Genomic DNA, 25,901 nt, shown 5'->3' with positions numbered 1-25,901 from the left:
CCCTCTCCGGGGTACACTCTGCATTTTACTCGCTGACCACCGTCCTCTCCAGGGTATACCCAGTCACCACTCCCACACCACAACTTATTTTGGGGGGTGGGGCGGCACCGTCCAATACCGCAGAATCTGAGCAGGAGGATTCAGAGCTCGTCCTCTACACGGCCATCTTGGTCCGCACCCCCTGTTGGTCTCTGTAAATGTACTTGTAAGCGTATCAGCAATGGGAGAAAAAGAAAGTGTGGGAGGCCACTCGCTGAGACGGAGGGTATTGCATTGAGGTAGAGGGGCTATTGACTGTACACATCTAGGTTACAAGTACTGTATCCATGAGAAACAGAAAATTAAAAGTATATTACATTTTGTTTCTCCACAGAAGCCAAGTTCTAGAAAAATGAATTTGTCTGGATATGGAGTGGAACTTGCAATTAAGAGTACAGAGTACAAAGCAGTAGATGACACACAAGTTGAAGGTATGTCTACATTTTATGGCTGTTGTCATCAGCCTTTGTTATGTCATTGCAATGGAATAGTATAAAACATGTGTTGATAGTGGTCACAAAGTGAACATGGAATCAGAAAGGGTATGACATAAAGTCACTCTGAAACACTTGTTTGTAGAAAGAAGGACTCTCTTTAAAAGCCACTATGCCATTCAGCTGGCAAACGGCTGAACTATAAGTGGATTCCTAAGAAATGGCAACATTTAAGAATTAAAAACCTCCAAGCGACGTCCTGCAGACTGAGGGAGCTGGAAACTCCCTGCAGACTATATTTCTGGATGCGCTTCCAGCAAGCTGTGTGTTAGTCACACTTCCTGCAGGCTTCAGATGACAGACAAACCAGGAAGGAAGCACAATGAGAGTAGGAGGAACTAAAGGAATCAAGGGACTGAAGGCAGGAAGTAAAGGAGAGGATGGGGAACTCAAAAGCAGGGTAGATGCAAAGTTTCAGCTGAACCTACATTCCGGAACATTAAGACGCAAAGCTAGTTACTTTGCTTCTCACTTTTTGAGTGGCTCAGGGTATTTCTTCACATTGCATGGTAAAGGCAACACCACAATCCTGTGCAGTCCCACTGACCCTGGCCTTATGAATGTCACACAGTCTTCGTTGGTGGTGCCTTCATATTCGGGCCATCAACTCCCACCGGACCACAGGAATGCAGAGTAAATCATGGCAAGTCTGTCTCCATTGTCCAATTTATACGGTACTCTTGAGCGTCTACTTGCCTTTCTCACACATAAGGCACTCTGGGTAGTTCCATCAACAAATACTAATCAAACCTCTGTCGCCAAAGTCATCCTTCCACAGCTCACTGTTGCAAGGGCCCACCTGCCAAATTTAGCACCCACTTAATATTGCCAATAGGCGTATTCTCTGTGCCCTCATAGAAATATTATGGGATGTCGATATGTGTTCTTTCTACTATTCATTGTTCAAGTTAACTGATTGAAAGGAATGATTTAATTTCTTCAAGTCTTGTTTGGTGCTGGCAAATGCCTCTCAAAAAGTAATATTCTTGGAGTGATGCAGCTGGATCCTGCTCTTGAGATTGGTCTGGGCTATTTCCAACAAGGCCCTAAGCGTACACCAGATAGATTTGCAGGCGTTGCTCTAGGCTCCTGACCTCTACTTTGGCCAGGGATCCTTGTACCATTACTAGGTCAATCTTACTTTCCTCCTTGCGGTCCCCCCCACATGCTCGTTCCTAAGGGACCTTCACCTAATCCCTTTCTGTTCCACTCTCTGATCATAGACTCTTTTAATGTCTCCTCGACGCTTTGCCACATACTCAAACCCCCCTTCACACATCCCGAAAGCTGATGGTGTGTGTGCACCTTTCCCACTCTCCTCCCTAAAGTTCTGGTATCTTTTTGACTTTTCTCATGACTCTTGGTGACATCTCCCCTCTTGCTCCTCCTTTTTAGTGTCTCTCACCACCTTCTTCTTAGCTTTTCTAAGCACCATCTCTTTATTGGCTCCTGCAGTCACCTCTTCCTTAGCTCCTTGGGGTGAAGGTGATGGGTCCTCACTTGCCTCCCTTCTCTAGGTTCTGTACTGCTTTGGGAGTGTTTTTAGGATGAGGAATCTATAGGGGAAAAAATCTTAGAAGAACAAATTACTTGCCTTTCTTAATGTGTTTTATGATGGATTTGTCCTTTCTTCCAGAGATCCTTTTCTACCAGCCTACCCCTGTATGTGGAGAGCTTGTAAGCTCTTGCAGTTTTGTTTACTCAGCAGTTTTGTGCAGAGATAACTAGTGGAACTGAGGTCACAGGACACTGATGGTTCCATAAATACCACCCCTGCCCTCACATACAGATTCATGGGTGCAAACAGTGCTGTGCAAAGCTCATGCATGCATGCCTGCTAGTAATTGAAAGATTCCATAGCCAGTCTGAAATCTAGAGAATATTTCTAAGATGAGGAATCTGTGGGAGAAATGACTAATCTATCAGAAAGAACATTAACGTAGGTAAGTAATTTGTTCTCTCTGTTGTCCCACTGTAACTCTCGCCTTACAGCAATTTCAGTCCCAGGTGCCCCACTGTGACTTTGCTCCTATGTGTTTAGCTGCAGTTTTGCTCACAAGTGCCCCTCTTGCAGTAGTTTTTTCTCCTAGTTGCACCTTTGTAATAACTGCTGTGACAATGTCTCCTGTCTGGCCCTTATTGTGGTTATGAGGGTGACCCAGGGGGTCAAACACTATCGCCTGCTACGTAACGGGGACTCTTGTGGGTGGTGTGGGGAGGATCCCCTGGTCAACCCCACAGCACTGGTAGCATGCGAGGGACCACAACATTGGGGGAAATAATGCTATTCACTTATGAGAAGTTACAAAAAAGAAGCAAGTGATTTCGTAGACCTAGCATTGTCAAAATTCAGAATGTTTGCTAGAGAAGTGCTTAGTGTTACAGCAGGGCGAGTACAGGATGAAGTAAGCGAGGTAGAGGACCCTTCAGCTGCAAATGCGTAGCTCTGTGTGCACGCAGGCCAACACGCATGCATAGGAATTGCAAACCCAAGATGGGAGGACCTGCCTTGTGAAGGTTTTGTCTGCCAAGAGACAATCGCACACAAACTGCTATGAGCAAGGAGCAGCAGCCCCTCCAATCACAAGGACAGGGAGAAATATTATGGACAGTGGCTGCTCATCAGTGGGTGGCCCATCCAATGGAGGACTATAAAAACTCTGTCAGGGAAGAGCCAGGAGACAAAGTTTGGAGTAACAAAGTAGTGAGCAGTGGAGAGGCAGAGATGTTGAAGGTGTTGGGGGTGCTGGAGACAGTAAGGAGGCTTTAACCCATATTATTTCTTTGTTTTTTCACTCTGGACACAGAAACAAAAGCAACACTAAAATGTTTCCACATAGCTAACTAAACCAGCAGCAAAGCCATTCATTTTGGCGTTTGTGTTTATTGCATAGGGCGAGGAATGACGGCACAAGGGGGCAGGAATGACAGTTCAAGGCGGCAGGAATAACAGTTCAAGGCGGATGTCGGTCCACGGGGGGTAGATGGCATCGCAAGGCGGGGGGGGGGGTGACAATGCAAGGTGGGTAGGTATGATGTGTATAGGCGCGTTATAAATGCCATATCATAAGTGTTTCAAGGCGCGACGAGGCAAGGGAGGGGGAACAAAGGGAAGACAGACAACGATCCTACTAGGCCAGGTGTCATTCAGATCGCGTAAGTGCATGGGAAGTGGGAAAGAGAAAAGTGCGTGGGGGAAGGGAGAGGGGAAAGTGCAGTACATGGGTGTTAGGCAGAAACCTGTGCAGTTCCCTCAGGAACCACTGCAAAAGGGTTTATAGTGAAAAGGGCGAATGTAAAAAAGTCGAAAAAAAATCTCAAAAAAAAAGTCGCATTTTTTTTCGAAATGGACGGTTCCCCCCAACCCCCCCTTTTTTTTTTTTTATTCATTTTTTTTATTCCCGGATCCCAAAATAAATATATAATTAAAAAAGAGGGAATTCGACTTTTTTTTCCGAGATTTATTTTTCGAGATTGTCATTCGACTTTTTTTTTTCGAGATTTTGACTGGATACCCTGCAAAAGATTTAAGACTACAGGTGGTTGGCAGTAAACCCAATTGGTAGCAGTATGTACCACCCAGATTTACCTGGTAGCTGTGGCTGAGCAGTCAGACTTCTCTCAAGAAGAGTTAGGCAGTATACAGAGTATTCACAATAGGTCAAAAGAACACAGTAGAACAAGCGAACACTGACCAGAGCTTGGTGTAAAAGAGATCATTATTTATTTAAAAGCACATCTAGTTAAACACACTGGCACTAATATCAAGCAGTTCACAAACACGGTCACTAAAAGATCTACACCCCCTTCAACGATTATTAGACAAGTCTTTCAGTAAAGCAACACTTATTTTCAGACATCGGTGAGCGCTTAATGAAGATGGCACTCTAATCAATCGGTTTAAAAGGGAGAGAAAGGCAGAGCAAAGATAGAAACAGATCCCAACACTTTTGGAAGAACACAGTATGAGAAGAAGGCAGGTTAAAACCGTAAAGTCAAAGTTAACAAGGCCGGACCCACTTTAAGAGGCTCCGGATGAAATGTGTCCAAGGTCACACGGTTCAAAGTGCCCAAAAGTCTCGCAATAAGTTCAGAAAGAGTTGAACCAAAAAGAAAGGGACCAGTTAGATGGTCAAGGCGGCCAGCCCAGTCCAGAAGGTTAAGGGATTATTGTTACCTTGTAGCAATCTTTAGAAAGGGAGGCCTGGCGGACACAGTACCTTAAAATGGTGAGAACGCTCCAGCGGGGGCAGTTGTTCCTGGCAGCGGGTGCAAGTCGGTGCTTCGTCCGGAGGAAGAGAGGATCTCGTCGGGGAGGAAAGCAGGAGTCCGTTGCACTGCCAGGGAAGAAACCAGCCGCGGAGTTCTCAATTAAAAGGAGCAGTCCTCTTATTCGTGGTCCAGTGGCAAGTGCCTATCCGGTTGCCGGGGTGCTTGGCACGGGCAATCCGACCACAAGATGTCCTGGGATGCGAGAAAAGAAGGTAAACTGGTTGTTCCCACCAGTCAGGGGAAGAAGACTCTCCAGCCGGAAGATCTCCTCTGTCGTTGGGAAGTGGTGAGTCGGTTCAGCAGGGCTCCACCGGTGGTGTCGTCGTAGCAGGTCGGCTCAGCTTCTCCCTCGTCGGATTTTCAGGTCCTGTGGCGACTTCTGAAGTTCCAGTCCCAAAAGCACTGCTTTTATGCAGCACACCCCCATTCACTCAGCCTAGCTGTCAATCAAACATGCTAAGTGGTGAGCCGGCCGGCTCACCACTTGGGCCAATCAGTGCGACTTGAGTTACCAAGGTAACTCAGTCCAGGGTGCCTAAACCCCCTCCCACACCTCCTGTGGTACCCAGACAGAGTGGCACCACATTTGGAGGCTTCTGTGGAGAAGCCCGCCAAAAAGTGGAACAAAGGGCTCAACCTTTGGTTTGGAGTTACAGAGGCGAACACAAACGCCATTTTAAAACCGAGTTCTGGCAGAAAATACCAACCGGTGAATTAATATTAAATAAATAAACCAGCGGTATGTTAGAGGCTATGTTAAAAAGTATTAGCCCCAAACAATGGGAAAATCCCATAGATATATATTCACGGTTGAATATAAAAAGTAGTATCCACTGCCACCAGCCAAAACTCGACGGGGGGGGACGGACAGTGCCCCCTCGAATAACAGACCCAGGGGCAATCGAATTGCCCCTACCAGTACGTCCACAATATGACGGTTTGTACTGGTTCTGTTAGTAATTTGGGACTAGTAAAGCCAATGGTGACTTTACATGCCCTGGGAGACAGTAGTCAGTCCCAGGGTATGGAGTCTATGGTGGGGGGGTCACTATGACACCCCAGTGTTACTGCACGGAGGGTGCTGTGTAACACACATACAAAACATATGAGACCCTATGGAGTAAAAGACCCCATAGCCCATGAAACACATTAATATTCAAAGGAACACCATAAATCATGTCCAAGTGTGGGAGAAAAAGAGTCTCACTCTTGGCAGGAGAAAAAAACAAACTCCAGAAATCCAGCAAAGCTGCTGGGGGACTCACTAGGTTAGGAAATTCAGTCTAAACAGAGAATTCTCCCTAACAATGGGATAGTAGAATAAAATAGATAAATAAAATGGCCTTGGTGGCAAGGTAAGTGCAGACATAAGTGCTGGTAGGGATACAGAAAACATTCTCCAAGTGCAGGGGTTGCCAGGGGGGCAGTGCAGGTGGGCAACTGGCCGGGCCTGGGCCTGAGATCAGAAAGGATGGCCAGGTAACTAGTGCAGTTTCTGTCTGAGATTGAGCAGGGGAGAGGGAGAGGGAAAGCGGAAGCAAAGAGGAAGATTTTGAGGTGCTTCCAGAACCGGAGATGGTTCTCCTCAACTTTCAGGGAGACAGGAAGGCTGTTCCAGAGGAAGTCCCCTGCCGAAAGAGAGAGATCTACCATCAACTCGTTGCTTGAAGAAGCGACTGACCCTGAGGGAGTTGGAGGCGCATGAGCGAAGAGCTCGAGAAGGAAGATATTTAGGGAGAGTTGAGGGTATTGAGGCCCCAGGCCCCAGAAGGCCTTGTGGACAATGCAGAGGGTATTGAACTTAATCCTCGCAGCCACTGGGAGCCAGTGCAGAGATTTTAGTCCTGGAGAGATACGATCCCTGGGCTTGAGGCCAAGGACAAGTCTTGAAGTCCTGTTCTGGATAAGTTGCAGAGGGCGGAGAATAGAGGCAGGCAGATTTAGATAGAGGCTGTTACAATAGTCCAGCCTAGAGAGAACCAGGGCTCTGGAGACGGTGAGCTTCTGGGGGAAGGAGAGGAAAGGAAGAATACCTCTGAGGAGGTGCAGCTGGTAGTGTGACTTCTTAGAGACATCATATGTGAGGCGAGAAGGAGAGTGTGGAGTTGAAGATGACCCCGAGGATTTTACCCTTGCAGGTGGGAGCAGGAAACTGCCAAGAGAGGCCGGCCAGAGAGCTGCAGGGAAGGAAGGAGGGAGTGGGTGTGCCGATGAGTAGAATCTCAGTCTTACTGGCATTAAAGCAGAAGTCATTGGCAGCACACCACTCCTGGATGGCAGACAGGCAGGCAGTCAGTCAGAGATGAGGGAAGGAGAGGAGGAGGCAGAGGATAGCCTGAAAATGAGCTGGGTATCAGCCGCATAGCACTGAAAGTTGGGGCAGAGAACGGCGATGCGGTTGGCAAGGAGTGCCAGGTATTGTTGAACAGCCAGGGAGAGAGGTTAGATCCCAGGGGGACACCATAGTTAGAGAAAAAGGTATCTGAGAGGAAAGACCCAAGTTGGACCTGAGCGGGTCGGTCGGAGAGGTAAGAAGTCAGCCACGCCAGAGCCTGACTAGTGATGCCCAGTTTATCACAGACGGTTGAGCAGGATGGCATGGTTGACAGTGTCAAAGGCAGAAGAGAGATCGAGCAAGATGAGAACGCACGGGGTGTTAGAGTCAAGGTTGAAGAGCAGGTCTTCACGGATGTTCAGGAGAGCAGTTCCGTGCTTCTGGCAGCTCTGAAGCCAGACTGATGGTCATGGAGACAACAAACAGATTCACTGTGGATATTAAGCTGGGAGATGACCAGTTTCTCCAGGAGCTTGCCCAGGAAGGGCGTGATGGAGATTGGGCGATAGCCTGACAGGAGGGGTCGGCAGAGGGTGTCTTAAGAAGAGGGTGCACAAGGGAGTGCTTCAGGGGGGATGGGAAGACTCCAGCGCAAAGCAGTGATAGCAGAAATCAGCCAGGGCAGGAGCCAGGGAGTCGATGTGGTCCTTGATAGTTTTGGAAGAACACAGGTGAACCGGTTTCGACAAGACTTTCATAGATCGGACTTGTCGAGAAACCTTGTGTGTAGCGAAAAGGGGAAAGGCAGAGAAGGAGGGAGGGGGTGGCTGCAGAAGGGCCAGAGGAAGAGCAGGGAATAGAGGGAAGGAGGCGATAGGAGGAGAGTGAACACAGGGTGTCCTGAGTTTTTGAAATGAAGTGAGAAGCCAGTGCCGTGCAGAGGTCCTGGGAAGGGACGGGAGAGGTAGAGACTACAGCAGTATCGGCCAGTTCCTTGCAGATTTTAAAGAGTTCAGCCGAGTTGTTAGATGCCCCATGGATGCACGCTTGGATAGGAGCTCTCTTCTTGGTGAGGACGGAGAGCCGGTATTGGGATGAACTTGAAGCACGCCATTTCCTCTCGGCCTCCCTGCACTTGCATTTTATAGTGACAAGTTCTGAGTCATACCAGGAGTTACACTTTACTTTGGGCTTCAGGCGGATTCTCATGACAGGGGCAAGGATATCAAGAGTATCAGATATAGATGAGTGGAGCGTGGAGAGGGCTGTGTCAGGGTGAGAGTCAGCCAAAGGGGGAGGAGGGGGAGAGAAGGTGGCAGCGAAAGCCTCAACTGACACACGCTTCATGGGTCGGATGACCGAGAAGGTGTGTGGCAGTGATGGAGGTGGCTTAGCCTGAGGGTTAGGTGGGAGGATAGGAGAAAGTGATTACTCCAGGAGAGAGGAGTGGAGAGAGGGACAGAAAGGGTAAGGTCTGAGGAGATCAGAACATCGAGAGTGTGCCCTGCAGAATGAGTCGGGCCAGAGGGGAGAATGGTGGGTGAGAGAGAGAGTCGCAGAGGTCGCGAAAGAGTCCAGAAGGGGGACAGGAGGCATCCAGGTGGATGTTGAAGTCTCCAAGAAGGAGGAGTTGAGTGGTTGAAGCCAGGAGTGCGGAGGAGAGGTCCGCCCACTCAGAGAGGAAGGAAGAAATCTGACCAGGATAGTAGCCAAAGTAAGGGAATGGCTAGGGGAGAGAGAGCCTGCAGACGAGGCATTCAAAAGAGGAGTAGCCCTGCGTTTGGAGTGACAGAGGCAGAAATCCACTCCGGGAAGATGAGGGCTACACCCCCAACAGAGCGTTTGGGCCTGGGCGCGGAGAAGATCTTGTAACCGTCGGGCAGGAGCGTGTCAAAGCTGGTGAACGAGCTGGCCCTGAACCATGTCTCAGTGAGGCCGAGGACATTGAGGTCAAGTTCTTCAAGAAGGCGGCAGATATCAGAGGAATGTTTGACAGCAGAGCGAGAGTTAAGAGTGGCAATGTAGCGAAGGTTGCCTTCCTTGAAGGACTTCAGGGGAGGGGTACACATCAGAGGTACGCCCTGCGGAGGTGTAGAACGTACCCGAGAGGGGGCAGAGAGGGAGGTCGAAGGCAAGGTAGCCAAGGAAAGGGGAGGAGGGACAGCAGTAGAAAGGAAGTTGGTGGAGTGCGGGAAGCGTCTGTCAAAAAGGTGCAGGTTGGCCTGAGGGCCTTGGACCAAGATGGTCCCATTAGAGTAAACATTAATGATGACCTTAGAGGAGAGGAAGGAGGACAGGAGGGCGTCCCAACGGGTTCCACCATTAATGGGAGAAGAGGCGAAAGAGAGCACAGAGACCATATGAAGGGTCCATAGGTCTGGTGAAGGCACGACAAAAAAGGATGTCGGTGAGAGTTTCCTTGGAGGCACTAGTGTAGGTGTCAGCGATAGGGAGGCCTGGGTTGGAGACCAGTTTATCCTTTTTTAAACTTCTTCCTACCAGATTTGGTGAGGAGAGCAAGATAGTCCATAGAGAAGCAGTTAGAAAAGATAGGAGCGACTGAGAGCACTGTCGGTGAGTGGGTGGGTGGGTGGGTGGGTGGGTGGCTGGTCGAGGAGAGAGGTGAGAGGGGGAGACACTAGCGAGGATGAGGAGTAGGCAGGCAAGACAGTGATAGACAAGCAAGTTGGGCAATGGGACAAGACGACGACCTTCAGGATTAAGGAGCTCACAAAAAGTACATTATTGTTAAAAGGAGGTGAGACACACCTAAGTTTATGACAGCGCAGTTGGGGAGGAATGACAGCTCAAGGTTATAAGGGTGTGTGTGTTGAAGGTGGGAGCGTCATAGTAATGTTTGGTAAGAGGGTATCTTGTAGGAGCACGTGGCTAGAAAGTGTGTCGTTGGTTTAAATGTCACAAGAGCATGTGTCATAGGAGGAGGTCTCCTAAGAGCGTGTTTCATAGAAGCTCTTGTGGGAGTGCGTATTGTAGCAGTGTGCCATAGGAGCATGTGTACTAAGAGCTTGTCGTAACAGTTTGTGTCATAGAAGGGTTTGTCATAGTTGCACATACCATAGTTTCATGTTTTAGTTGCACAGGTCCTAGTAGCACGTGCCATTAGTGTAGATAAACTAAATGTTTATCTCACACACGTACGTATAGGGTTTTAATATAAAATGTACCTTTATTCTGACCCTGAATTGTATGCCTCCTATATGGATGAAAGCTCACATTAAAGTCAAATGGAATGATCATGTGCGTTGTCAGTATGTACATGAGGCGTATGACTTTTACAGTTTTAGAGTTTTTAGAGTTTGTACATTACGCAACTTAAATCTCCTGAAAACTGACAGGATTGTCAGCCCTCACTTTCACAGTTGCGCAATGTATGAACTGTAAACTTCATATTTCTCTTTTTTCAGTTCATGCACGCTAATTGCATCTGAAAACTGCCATCAAAGTCTGCCCTGGCTTTCATGTAATTTTTCAGAACATGCAATGACGTAATGCGTGATCCCATGTCAAAAGCTGTTCAAAATGCGATAAGGGTAAACATTTTTTAAATTATGAAGCAGTTAATGTACACGTCTGAAATGCACAGGTTGTTGCCTCGAAATAATAGTGTAATATGTACGATTTTTTAAATTTTTTAATTTTTTTATTCAAGTGTCGAAAGTTATTGAGCTATTTTCGGAAACTCCATAACTAGACTTCATCTTAACTTTAAATATGCCATGAGCTAGCATAACATATATTGAAAGTAGGACAGTCCATTTGAGCCAAGTTACACATTCCACAATGCCAACACCTAGTTGTCATCAGTGGAAGTTCACGCCCATTTCTGAGACACATCATCAGGGCATTGTGAGCATGCAGATTAGCCCAAATGCAAGCCTTTTTGCTCCAGGAAATTCTTTGTCTTAGACAGTGCCACTTTATACGTAGCTTAATAAATCCAAGATAGACGACTTTCACATTTCAGGTGAAAGGTTTGTTTTTTCAAGCCTTTTTTAAACCATCATAACCTTTTGGGTGTTTTGTATACATGCCCCAATGCTCCAACCACAAGGCTGTTGGGACTATACTGCACTGATGATCCCTAATAAGGGTGAAACCAGGTATGTAGTGATCCTGACAGCCTTGCAAAATGTCTCTTGAGTTGATTAAGCTATGTAAAAAAAAGTAGTACCACAGTTAAAAGTATTCTGTATTCTCGTTAACATTATAGTGTCTGGGTTAGAGAAGTGAAATACTTCTGCTTACACCGCTAAAACTGGATATATTTTTCCCCTAAATCCTAGAATTGGACTCTCTCGCTCCTATTTAAAATATAATATAATATTAGAATGTTATGTTTTCCCCACAGAATGAGTATATAAATATATATATGGGCCATAGAAGACCGAGTAGTTTTACAGCTATCTGAACTATAGGGGTTCACTGAAAAAATGAAGGTGCAAACATGACATGCCGCAACCGCACCTTTTACTCCTAAGAGAAAAGTCAGAAGCGCAAATGCATTGCGCATTCGAATATAAAGATATGTATTGTACATTCTACTGTCTCGAATTAACATGCTGCTATTGTACATGTCACTTTACCTTCAAGAGTCACTTTGCACTAAGCACTTTAGTCTTATATGGGGGAGAACATTAGAATGTATTGCTAATTTAATGTACAAAATGTGGTACAACATGAAGTATGTCTAGCATTGCATAGGGTTGAATGTAAACTGCATCGTTCCAAGATGGCCGACATAGGAATAGAATGTCTGGGAAGGGCTAAATTAGTCCTTTCACTATTGCTGCCATTTGCGTTCCCCCTCCCCCTCCCTTTCCCCTTCACTACCTGTTTCCCTCATGTTTTCCTTACAAATGGTTCCATGACAATGAGGCTAATTGTTGTGAGCAAGCGGCGAGGTGGCTGCGAAACGCGTAAACGGCTCAACACGAGGAGTGTTGCACTTGGGAGGACCTTTACAATTTTGGTCTTTTTGTTTTTCTATTTTGGAATGGATTTCCATGGTTTTTAAACGCTACGTAATTTTCCCTGTGAAATAAATAAAGGAACAGATTTGTAACAAAAACAACGGTTTGGATTCCAACCTCTTTTTTTTAACTCTGACGGCACTGTGGAGAGTGCAGCTCGAACTGTCTGCCTGATAGGCAGAAGAACCAACATAAATATATATATATTAAGTGAAAAAACTTTGTTAAAGGGACGTTATGGTTCCAAGTAAAACCGAAAAACCCGTGAAATTCACCAGTTATGGTAAGCTAAGCAACCATAACTCGCGCCACCACTGTGCACTGCTAAGACTAACACCCACAACATCAAAGATGACATCACAAATGTCATCTTTGATGTCGTGGGTATGTTTGATTGTTATGTCATAACATATGAACATTTTACAAATTCACAAACCAGCACACATACACATTATATTTAGTAATAAATAAGAAGTGTAACCAATATATATAACACACTAACCATTAATTTAAATGCAATATTTTCTAAAATGGAATATACCAAAAGAAGAAAGGTAGGCTTCCAACATGATTACCCCACAGAAACTCCACAACTAAGAACAGCAGCAGATCTACAGACCACTCAGAACACACCTTACCTGAAATAGTAAGTGTACTGCATTTTATTCATATATTTATACATTTTCTGTATTAGATGCAAAAAAGAATGTTTTTTTTTTCTCACAGAAATGTCTAGTACTCTGGAGTGGCTAGAGGAGCATTTCCCACGTGAAGAAATGTCAGAAGATAGTGAATCTAATGGTAGACACTTTACTATATAAACCAATTAATTAATATTATTTTATATACATATAACATATATATATATATATTTTGTACAGACCATACAACAATTGAAAATACTAATGAAAAAGCTTTATTGGATAAGACTCTTCAGCACATAGAAGAAAAAATGGACCCACTCTTGGCAAATTTTAATAATTTGAAAAACTTTGTGGAGGATCACTTCAAACTACATACCATTGTCCCACATGTACCTGTCCCCCCTCACCATATCCCAGTCAATTATCCCCAAACCCTCTCCGTGAACCAACACGTTTTGATGAGACTTCCATCCCTTCTTCACCTCATATAAATCCTATTGAAACCCCTAATTCTCCTGTTTTTGTTTGTTTCTGCCTCACCTTCTCTGTCATAAATTTAACATATATGTAAAATAAAGTAAAATTATTACATTGTGTCCTAATTCATTTCTTGTTTTTGTTTTTTTAAAAGCAATTCAGGTGTCCGCGGACAGCGCGGGTGTCCGGAATGTCCGTAAAGAAATGAAAATGGAGGTGTCCTAAGAACACTATATTTGTCCGTACTGTTCGCTAGCAAGTTAAGTGTTCTAAGAACACACCGGATGTCCTGAAATGTTCGTCAATGGACGAAATGTGGGTGTCCTGAGGACGCTGTCCGTATTGTTCGCTGGCAATATAAAAGTGTTCTAAGAACAAAGGCTGTGTCCTAAAATGTTGGTAAAGAAACAAAATGGAAGTGTCCTTAGGACGCTATGCCTGTCCATAATGTTTGCAGGCAAGTTGAAACTGTTCATATAACACACGCTGTGTCTTGAAATGTTCGTCAATGGACGAAATGTGGGTGTCCTGAGGACGCTGTCCGTATTGTTCGCTGGCAAGATGAGTGTTCTTGGAACATATTATGTGTCCTCGGATGTTCGTAAATAAACAAAATGGGGGTGTCCTGAGGACGCTATGCTTTTCCGTACTGTTCGCAGACAAGTTGAAACTGTTCTAAGAACAAACGCCTGTCCGTAACTGTTTGTTTCACTTGTGACACACTTTTAATCACTCCAGGACCCGAACAGTGTCCATAGAACACCGACGCGCATGCACAAAATAGTTCAATGCATTTGGTGTCCTGCAGACACCAGCCCCCTCCGCGGACATGTTCGCGAAGCTATCATGTGACCGCGCCCACGATCAGCGTATGTTCTGATTGCGAACACTCTTCGTGCCCCCGAACAATTTAAAATTACATTTTCAAGTAATCTATAATATTTTCCAACTAAAACTAACCATAGAACAAGTCCCACATAGTAATCCTGAGTTTCTACATACTTTTTGTGACTTTTTGAAACCTTTTTTCTGTTCGATCTGTCCGCGGACAGCACGCATGTCCGCGAACCGCGCAAAAGCACCCCTATAAAAGACCACGCCCTAGAGCTCATTCTCATTGTGTTTCTGGCTATCCTACAGAACACAGCGAATTTTCCTGCCAAATTGCAGATTTTCAACGCCAAGCTGATGGCTTCCGTGGCTCCACTACTGCCACCTGGTGCTGCATCTGCGTCAGCACCACCCCCACCCTCACCCCCTCCCCCACCACCACCTCCTCAAGGGCCTGAAGAGGGGAACAGGAGTGAGGATGCACAGGAGGAAGAAGAGGATGAGAATGAGGTAGTGGAAGTCCCTACTACCAGCACTCGACGTGAGTCTTGGGTGTGGCGGTTATTTACCATTCGTGGTAATGGTTCTAAAGCGCGTGCGAACCAAGTCACCTGCAGTCGCGGGAGGCATGGTTCATACAGCTTTGGGACAACTACCATGAAGCAACACCTAAAGTCATTCCACTCGGGGGCCGTTCGCAAAGTTGTACCTTGCGATGAGCGTAGCAGGTTGACTTCCTCTACTTCATCCTCTGTTTCCGATCCTGTCACCACAAGGAACACTCCTGTGGGACAGCCTATTCCTCAAGCTGCCTCACAGGCCATACGCAATGCTGATGATCCTTACCTTTCGAGGGTCACAGTTGTGTGTATGTACTGCGACGCAGTACTGTGCAGGGGGGAGAGACTTCGTAGTGCTTTTGAGACTATCGTTTCAGAGCATGAAAAAGTCTGCTCACTACCCAAGTGAAACCCACTCTACATCGTCCTCTCTCAGCTCTCCCTTTCTTATCCCCGTGGTTGGTGCCCCCCCTTACCCTCCTTTCCCCTCCTCTCCTAGTGTGTCTTGTATGAAAAATATATAAAACCCCAAAAAATGTTAAACAAAATTTTTTAAAAAGGCTCTTTTCAGAGCCGCCTTTTACAGTTAAAAAATGGAAGTGAAAATAAATGAAGCAGGACTCTGTAATTTTTTAGAAGTCCGCGGACATCAAACATTTTGGGGTGCTACCCTATCATAACCATTGCATTTCTATCTGGAAGAAAGTGGTGGCTCTGAAAAGATCCTTTTGGTGGTGTTTATTTGTGTTTGAAAAATATGTCCTAAACTGTTCCCTCCACAATGAATTACAATTATGTCTGGATGTTGCTCTGTCTCCAAAGTAGCACAGAGAGGTAGCAAGTCCAACTACTTCATTCCACGTACTCCATGCCAGTGCGCTTCCACATGTGGGAATCCAAGATCTACAGCTACTCCACAGTTTTCTGCATGCACCTTCAACCAATGTATCCACGAGTCTCCCAAAATCCAAACAATCTGTTTTTTGAAACACACAGCTTAGCTATCTCTTCTTCTCTCAGCAAAAAGAGTATCTGGGAAACTCTCCTGGCACAACACACCCACTAAACTTTCCTGACCAATCTCTTTCTCTGCTCATTCTCATTTGCATGGCTCCCCAACCCAAAAATCCCCGGATGTAACACCCGATGTCCGCGAACTACCGCCATGTCCGCGGACATATCGTAACATGAACAGTCCTTCTACCATTTCCTTTTCACTTTCTGTGCCATTCCCTCATTGGATATAGCTAAGAAGTCACATGAACATCCACCAATCCTTTCCAAGACCTCTACATTGTACTGCATCATCATAGATCACCACTTTAAATGTACTGTTAATCTCTCTGAGTACAAGTGTCATATCATTGGAAAGCACCTTCTACAAGAAATACTGTACAGGTCTCCAAGATTTCTACTTGCAGCTGCATGCATATCCATATGCATGAACACAAACTACAGGTATGCATATTTTCTATATAGTACATGTACAATTTTTATAGATTCATATAAACAGATTAACTGACTTTTAGCTTGTGTAATCTATAAAATGAATTTACTGTGATTTTTTTTTTCCATCTCCTAAAATCAACTCTCACTTCCAAACCTATCTGCTATTTAATTTCTTTTTACACACACATTTTCAAAGCATGTTGAACTAACATATTTAAAGTACAATATGAAGAGTTAACATACTCAAACAAAATTGCATGCACGCCGTATGTTCAAAAATCAAACAACAATACTTGTACAAAAATGTAAACATTTATTTACTGTTATTTACATACTGCACAAGCAGCCCATGGCATTGAGGCGCTGTTACTTACAAGAGCTTAGTTACAGAAATAGTGGTATTCAGTGGTACATTATGAATTCCACAAGGCATGCAAATGATATTTTGGTTGGTACAGTTAGTCATTACAATACAGTTTATGCATTAAGAACATATGATATGTATTCAACTGGTGCGACGCATCTTATGTGAAGAAGATAGTTTTCATGATTTTGAGGAAGGCGCTGAGGGTCAATGTCAATTAAAAAAATCAATGTTTAAATTAAAAACAATGCTATATGCAAACAAAATTCCTTATTTGTTTTCTTTACAATTGCAGTGAAGATTATTCTTCTGAAAAGAAGCAGCCGAATATGAAGTACAAAGAGCAACTAAAAAACCTGCTCATTTAAAAAAGAAGTAAGTTGAATACCACCATATTATGTGTACTATTATTCAAACACACTGTAATGTTCATGCTATTTCTTTGTCTAAAAATAGAGATTGTGCACCATTCTGTCTACAAATCCCCATTTCTTAAACAGAGATTTACAGGCAGAATGACGCACAATTTCTTAGTTTTCGACACACAAATAACCCAACTCAACCCCTAGAATTTTCATATTATAGAACAAACAACTGTTTTAATTGTATATCATTAGATTTACTATTTCTACTTCTCCACACCACCAGCTTACTTTCTAATATCATCTGAACCCCAGTTTAGTAGCACATAAATTCAAGCATAGCCATCCCAACTAGTTTTAGTTGCCCAATGCACAATCACACACCATTACATACATCTTTATTATCTTACTCATACACTCGTGCAAACAGCACACATACATTAAGAACACCCTAACCCATACCTTCTTTATTTTTTCAACATACCCTAAAGAATACCTACCAAAAATCAAGTCCGTAGAAAGCAACGCCGAAACAGAGCAAATGAAAATAGAATTGTCCAAAAGAAGCATCCATCTCTAGCAGAATTTGTAAAAAGAAAAGTTAAAACAAAACAGCTAATACAGTAATTTAGCAAAACAAAACAAACTTCAAGTACAGAAATTTTGCCTCCTCTATCAAAATGTAAAACAAACGACAAAACAATTAACAAAAAATCAGCTACCACTACAGATGAAACTGCTCCTATAAATCTTGATATAGTGCAAACTAAGCATACCAAGAAAAGTATTTTAACAAAAATGTTCTGTCACAGAGTCCTGCAAAATCTTATAAAAACAGGAGAGAAATCAAACTCAACCCTTAAAACCGATCGTAGGAAATTAATCTTAGAAGCGTTGATAGTGCAATCCTTCTAAAAACAAACTTATTTATTTTAGTGTTAAGCAAAATGAAACCACTAACAAAACTAATGACTCAATTACAAAAAAGACTTCTCAATAAATGAAATGTCAACAGAAATAACTTAAGTATCTGTGGAGGTGAATGGAGTCACACTAAGAGCACAGGACCATAAAAGCAAACAAATACAATTGCCATACATAGCAGTGGACGAGGTTATGAAAAAGTTAATAATACCATAATGAAACAAGAAATACTACTTACAAAAATATCCCCAGAAAACTTAGAATTACCTCTCCATTCAACTGAATCAGAAACTCTAGTATACAAATGGCCATGCACGTCAATGTCTAACATTCCCAAAGAATCTTTCAAGTCTACGCCAATTCCTCAATCAATATGTGAAAGGCAAAGACAAATTGAAAATTAAACTACTGCAAAATATGGATACCTGTCCAGTGCGCAAGTACACAGGACTACAAGGTCATTCATTGGCCTGCATTTCAGGACCTACCTGCAAAACCACCTTCCATTATATCAAAATGATATCAACACATAATTCAACTATAAGAAATCTAGCCTATAAACTGTACTATGCTAAAAGTCCTGCTTTAGTAGCACTAGCCAATTTAAATAACATTCTTCTACATGGTAAAGCAAAAGACCTAATTGAAGAAATCGACTATATCCAGAAAAAATATTTTGCAAGTGAAAGCCATTTACAGAATGAAATAGCTTTAAAGCAAATTAGCAACAATTCTATGCATGGCAACCTTCCAATACACACATACAAAAAAGAAATACTGAAATTTAAAAGTACATCTGCTGAAATACCAAACCATGTGTGTGTATGTTGCCGTAGAACTTTCTATAAAAGTAACACAAAAACTGTAGAACTAACATACAAAATAGAAAACAATGAAGATTCTAAATGGTTTGAATTAGCTCTCTACTTTATAGCAGAAAACAAATATGAAATAACTGACCCCTTAATACTTTGCAGTTACTGCACTACAAAACTTGACAACAACCAAACTCCTTCACGTGCTATCACAAATAATTTGGAATTATTTCCACTACCAAAACCCCTACAACTCAATTTATATGAGAGCATCTTAATTCAAACAGTGCACCCCTTTCAAGCAATAATACGCCTTCAACAAAAAACAGCAAAATTACCTCCCTCTGAATTAGTGAAAGGTATTCGTGGAAAAGTAGTGTATTTACCATTAGATCTAAAAGAAAATGTGCACACTCTAGGAGTACAACGTCCAATGGAGCAATCTTTAATTATCTTAGTAAATGGTGTACCTACAAAAGACAAAAAAAATTGGCAACAACTGGTAGATTTACATAAAGTTAGACAAGCTTAATATTGAAGAAATAATTGAAGGATACCATTGAAATAATTCAAGAGACACAAGAAGCTGGTCAATTTGAGCTCCTAGATCCTGCTACAATATCCAGTACTTTATACCATTATACAATTCACCCATTGCATTCTAATGACACCGTAGAAGATGCACTAGAAACGTACCAAATGCGTCAAACAAAAGGATCACCAATCAGCATATGGGAAAAAATTATAGAAGCACGTGCTTTTCCTCTACTTTTTCCCACTGGCAAAGGAGGAAGGTATGATGATGGACCTATTCAAATAACAGCATCAGAATATCGCTCATGACGGATGTATTGTGAAGATCCCAGATTTAGACAAAATGTGGAATACATATTCCACCTACTCTTTGAAAGTGAACTAGCAACTTTGTTACGGAGTTGCACACACATTAAAATCAGGATCCCACTTTCAAAATATGTCAGGTATACAATTATTACAAAAAGTGCAACAAAAAGATGAGGTTTTACAATCAAATATTACAAATCTATTAGCAAATATGCGTGGTACTAAAGAATTCTGGTTTCAACGTCATAGAGATGTACGTTGTATGATCAGAAACCTTGGCCCACCCAATTGGTTTGTTACATTAAGTTGTGCAGAATATGCATGGGAAGATTTACATGAATTCCTACACATATCAAACAAAAACAAAACAAACATAGATATACTAACACCTGGAGAACTTTCTTCTCTAGATCCTGTTAATGTTTCAAGATATTTTCACCATCCCTTCATTGCTATGCTGGACTTTATTTGTAATAAAACTGCTCCTCCCCTTGGAGAAGTGCAACACTTCTTTTGGAGAAAAGAATATCAAGCCATAGGAGCACCACATATCCAACTGCTTTTATGGATTAAAGATGCTCCTAAATTTGGTCAAGACAGTGACGCCACTGTTTTACAGTTTATTGAAAAATGTCACTTGTCAAATTCCATCAGAAGCAACAAATAGTGATCTCCAAGCACACATTTTACAATTTCAAAGACATAAATGTGGCAAATATTGTCGTCGCAAATACAAAAACAAAGGGAAATACTACACCAAATGCTGCTTTGGTTTCCCTAGACCGGTTACAAAAACAGGTCAAGTGAACAGCTTCACGTCTTCAGTTAGACATAGTGTTAAAGGCAAATCACCTAAAAATACATATTACGTAAAAAGAACAGAAGAAGAAAAATATATCAATGATTACAATGCAATCATTGCCCACTTAGGAATGCAAACATAGATGTGCAGTACATTGCAGAGAATTCCACTGCGGTTGCACGATATGTTACAACATACTTAACCAAAGCATAAAAAACAGAGCTACAAGACCTCTGGAATGACCTGTTATCAGACAACACTGTCTCAAGAATTATACAGCTTTGGCATAAAAATGCTCTCCCATAGAGAATGTGGCTCCTATGAAGCAGCAGATCGTTTAACTGGTACTGCTTTGTATGGAGAATCTGAAAATATAGTATGGCTAAGTCTTGGTCCTGCTAAATCTAGAAAGAGTTCTAAAATCATACGAAGATATAGAAACAATAGCAAACATGATCCCAACAGCCAAGACATTTTAAAAAACAATTTTCTGGACACCTACTACCCAAACAGAAGTACCACTTTGGAAACCATGTGTCTATACCACATAGCCCAAAACTTCACATACAAAAATAATATAAAACCCGATGAAAAAAAAGGTAAATACAGAGTATCAAATTGTGAAGGCAGCTTAGTAAAACTCACCAAACCAAATTTAATTAATCATATCAAATTGTCATTAAAGACTCCTCAACATAAAGAACTATATTACTTGTCCCTGCTACAACTGTTTAAACCATGGAGAAAAGAAGAAGAAATACTAGATAACTGACTCCTATGAAGACGCTTTCAAAGCAAATGAAAGCACTATAACTGATGTAAACTTTACACAGTACAAAACAATGTTGCACAATGAACAGCACCACGAAGAAGAACTGCAGGCCCAACTAAATAAGGACACTCCTGACAGTAGTCCACCTTCTGTAACAGGAAGCCAAGAACCACTGGGAGAGCCACTAATAACAAATGAGGCAGAATTAGCTATGACAGAAATAGAAAACACCATGTGTCAGTATGAAGATAAAGAAGACTTAACTATACTACAATCAAAACTAAACAATGAACAACGTAGCATTTTTGAAGAAGTAACAAAAGAAATTGCACATGGTGTACAACATGAAAACAAAGAACGCGCCTGCCAAAATTACAAACCTATACTACTATACGTCAGTGGTGAAGCTGGTTCTGGCAAAACATTCTTAATCAAAATCATCAGTAAATTCCTTCAACAATTGACAAACAACAAACTGTCAGCTGTTGTCACTGCCCCCACAGGTTTAGCTGCCTACAACATAGGCGGTGTCACTTTACACCAATTACTACTCCTGCCAGTAGAACACCAAAACAAATTAGACTATTACAAACTTTCTACAGAAGCTACAATGGAACTACGCAGAGTATTAAAACAAATGAAAATGCTACTAATAGATGAAGTGAGCATATTCTCCAACCTAATGTTGGCCTTGATTCACCTCAGATTACAAGAAGTACTCAAAACAAACTACGAAGAGCTCTTTGGAGGAAAACACATTATTGTTTTCGGAGATCTTCTTCAATTAACACCAGTGAAAGGTGAGCCTATTTTTAAAACCTTAGGACACAAACTCTGCCATACAACTGTTGGCAGCATTGGAAATGTCAACCTTTGGCAACATTTCCAATACAGAGAATTAACACAAAATATGCGGCAATCTGCAGATCTACCTTATGCCAACATCTTAAAAAGTATTAGTTTTGGTATATTATCTCAAGAAGCACAAACAATATTGAAAACCCGGCACATTCATGCACTTTATGGCCATAATGCGTGTGCTACGGATGTTTTGGAACAATTATCACACAAAAATGTAAATTCTATGGCCTTAATGCCAACTCTTGCAAGCTGTTTCAAATTCAATGAAACAATGTTAAAAAAAGAAATGCAACCAATAATTGAAATTAGCGCCACAGACAAACTGGACGTACATGGTATGACACTACCCATGTGTCAGCAAGCCACACTAAGTCTAAATACCTTAGAAAATTCAATCTCCAACACAGCTGGATTGGAAAAAATATTCAAATTATCCTTAAATTGCAGAGTAATGCTTAAACGTAACCTTGACGTGGATCAAGGACTAGTTAATGGAGCACTGGGTGTTCAAACATACCCATGTCAAAATTCTCTTTGACAAACTTTCAGAAGTTAAAAGGATAGGACGCTCCACAGCTCGATTCCTTCTCTTCAATGTATGTACGAAGATAACAATTTTCTCTAACTCTTGCATACGCAGTCACCATTCATAAATCACAAGGTCTTACCCTAGACAAAGCATTGATAGACATAGTATTGAAAGAAGGCATGAGCTACGTAGCACTACCACACTTATGTACACCGTACGGTCTATTTCTAAAGAAAAGTAAACGCTGATATTCCTTGCATTTTAGAATGCAATAGACTGCGTTCACTATACACCCCCATCTAAAAACATATCCTATTCCACAAAAAGTAAAATGTTCGAAAAGAAAACGAAATCAAACAGAAATGCAACAGGATGTCACTGCAAATCCTCCAAAGAGATTAAAAGAAACTAATAGTTCATCAAGTACCACAATCAAAAAAGAACCTATTAGGGAAAGTAAACCAGGCACTTCTTCAAAAAAGGAAGACAAACTCCAAAAAAGCACTCAGACACAGAACTGTCTGGTCCATTTAAACTTTCAAATGTAAATGGTGTAAGTTGCTATGCAAATGTACCAATGAATATTCTGTTTCAATTACCAGCAATAGTTGACAACATTTACTTACACAGTACAGACCAATTGTGTTTGCAAATGTTAGTACTTCATAGAAATGCAACAAACAATCCTGACAACACGCATAGTGTTTATGGAATAAGACAACAATTGGACTACTGTGCTGGAATGGTGAAATTCACTATAAACTCACAGGAATATCCACAAGAATGTCTAATGTACTTACTACAAGTACTGGAAAACAAAAACATACCTATAAATGAAATCTTCTAGATTTCATACATGTGGAAACATACATGCACTCTGTGCAACAATGTGACACAAGAACAAATCCCCAATGAGCGCTTTGTGCATATATCATTACCTAATTTTGAATCCGTTCCATTTCAGCAACTTGTACAAAATGCAAACCATGGTAGATTATGTACTACCTGCAATTCAGATAATCGCTCCACCTTACTAATACAAGCACATAGTAAATACGTAATACTAATCCTTCTACGTTACAATGCAAATGGTACCAAAAACAACTGCAAGCTGACTGGATTCACACATGGTCAAGTATCACTTGGTAAAAAAACCTTCACAACAATAGGTATAATCTACCAAGCAGGAGCCACAACCAATGCAGGTCACTAGACTGCATATATAAAAAAGAATTGTGGATGGTTCGAATGTAATGATAGTACCATTACTCTAAAGCAGAGATTACCTGCAAACCTTACAAACGCTTATTTAATCTTCTTAAAACCAAAATTTATTAACTAAACTGTACTTCAACATTAACTAAACTTTTATTAGAAAACTATAAACTGTTACAATATGCCAACAGCTATATAACTGCCCCAAGATTCTACAACAACTAAACAGATAAATAAATACCACTTCATTATAACAAAAAATAGACGGTTAGAATATGTCAACAGGTATCGAACTGCTCCTAAAATCTGCAACAAGCCAATATATAAAGCATTCGACAGAAACAACAAGTGAACACTGAGAACAAATAGACTGTAGCATAAAAGAAAATGTTTTTTTTAATGCAACATGGATTTTTTTTCTCCCACAGATCCAATGATTTTAGCAAGAAACACAGAAACTGAGCGAATTGCACAGTACACTGGTTTGTAATCTACTAAATGAGGGTAAAAAAAAAGTTGATTATCAATGTTATAAGTTGTTATAAAATACCAATACTAACATGATCTTTTCTTTTGTCACAGAAATAAACAAGAAATAAATGTACTACAGTTACACAACCAAACAGTAAGTATATTAAGTACAACCATCACAGCAAATCACACCCATAATGATTTATAACTTTGCTGCCTATAAATTTGATCTTGTCCATGCACCCAAAACTACAGGCCCTGCCCACAACCACCACAGCATATCACACCCATAGTGGCTTATAACTTCGTTGCTTATAAATTTGTTCTTCTATCACAAAGTTATAAACCACTATGGGTGTAATATGCTGCAGTAGTTGTGGCCAGGGCATAGAGTCTTGGGTGCATGGCCATATGGCTATGCACCATCGCAGCATATCACACCTATAGAATCAAACATTTCAACTATGCCATATGGACACTTTTAATGTCCGTGGACATTATGAGTGTCCTTAGAACAGTTTCAACTTGCCTACGAACAGTATGGACAGACATAGCGTCCTCAGGGCACCCTCATTTCGTTTATTTACGAACATCCCAGGACACATAATGTGTTCCAAGAACAATTTCAAATTGCTTGCGAACAGAACAGACAGGCATAGCGTCCTCAGGACACCCCCATTTTATTTATTGACAAACATCCCAGGACACATGATGTGTTCTTAGAACACTTTCAGCTTGCTTCCGAACAATAAGGACAGGAGTAGTGTCCTCAAACCACCCCCATTTAGTTTATTTAGAACATCTGCGTTGTCCGCGGACAAAGCGAGCACAACAGGGGGGTCTACCACCTAAATAAATAAAACAATTAACCCATTTCTTACTCCCCCACCCTCCCCAAACACTTTCACACAACAACACACTGTACTAAATAGTATTTTTCAACAAAGTTTCAAAGGTTTCACTGCGCTGTCCGCGGACGTCTGCAAATCCAAGATGGCGGGCATTCCCGAAAATCTGACGCGTTGCACGCTCTTCACCGTCCAATCAACGAACACGTTGCATGTCCGCGGACAGGACGCAAGCCGATTGGCCAATCAGGACACCGTCCGCGGACCGAACAGGGAAGTGTGTCCGCGGACCAAACATAGATATCACTCATTTTTTGTGACCTACTTTTTGGTCATTTTAAAAAGAACTACTGGACGGATTTCACCAAATTTGCAAAAGCACGCTTTCGGGACCAAGCCGCTGCTCCTGGTCCAAATTTGGTGAAAATCCGTCCAGCGGTTTGGGCTGTAGGCGTGAGCAAAGTTTTTTCCCCATTCAGTCTATGGGAAAAAAAGTTTTGGGACCCCCTCTATAACTTTGCCTCCCCTGGACCAAACCTCACCAAACTTTGCAAGGAAATTCAGAGTGACCCATATACTTTTCTTTGCAAAGTTTGTTGAGGATTGGTCCAGGGGGAGCGAAGTTATAAGCCACCCAAAAAGGGCTCTTCCTATGGAAACAGCAACTTAACCATAACTACACAGCCACTAGCGTGGCTGTGTAATATATGCTTTCAATGTTTTCCAAAATGGAATGGCATGGATAACAGAATTTCAGAAGCCCGTATATGTCAATATGTTTTGGTTTTATGGAAAATCGGAAAAAAAATGTAGAAAACAAAACGGATTCAATTTTGAATAGGATTGTCAGGACCAATTTTCTAGCTTTGAGATATAAGGACTGCTATCTCCCTATTACGCTCTGAAACAGGATTGTGCAATATGTATATTATTATATAGGTCATGTCTTTTTGTTTTTACTGCAAATGGGTAAATAGTCGGCACAGTTCATAATTCGGGTCTGGGCATTTATGTAATGTTATTTTGAATTGTACAAGAGGTATGTAGAGTCCCACGCAAACCT

General features: G+C 42.0%; 1 protein-coding gene across 2 annotated transcripts in view; it reads left to right on the top strand.

Moving 5' to 3' along the window:
• UGGT2 (UDP-glucose glycoprotein glucosyltransferase 2) overlaps positions 1-25,901 on the top strand; it is a 1,923,861-nt gene that overhangs the window by 124,302 nt on the left and 1,773,658 nt on the right. For both annotated transcript variants that reach the window (XM_069639785.1, XM_069639786.1), the window contains one exon: positions 374-470. In XM_069639785.1, the coding sequence (XP_069495886.1) occupies positions 374-470 (97 nt within the window). The remainder of the gene's footprint in view (positions 1-373; positions 471-25,901) is intronic.

The sequence above is a fragment of the Ambystoma mexicanum genome, chromosome 7q (assembly GCF_040938575.1).
Source record: "Ambystoma mexicanum isolate Mex_15411 chromosome 7q, UKY_AmexF1_1, whole genome shotgun sequence".
Taxonomy (NCBI): domain Eukaryota; kingdom Metazoa; phylum Chordata; class Amphibia; order Caudata; family Ambystomatidae; genus Ambystoma; species Ambystoma mexicanum.
Note: the sequence above shows the minus strand (reverse complement) of the source record. Positions and strands in the feature narration are given on the sequence as shown.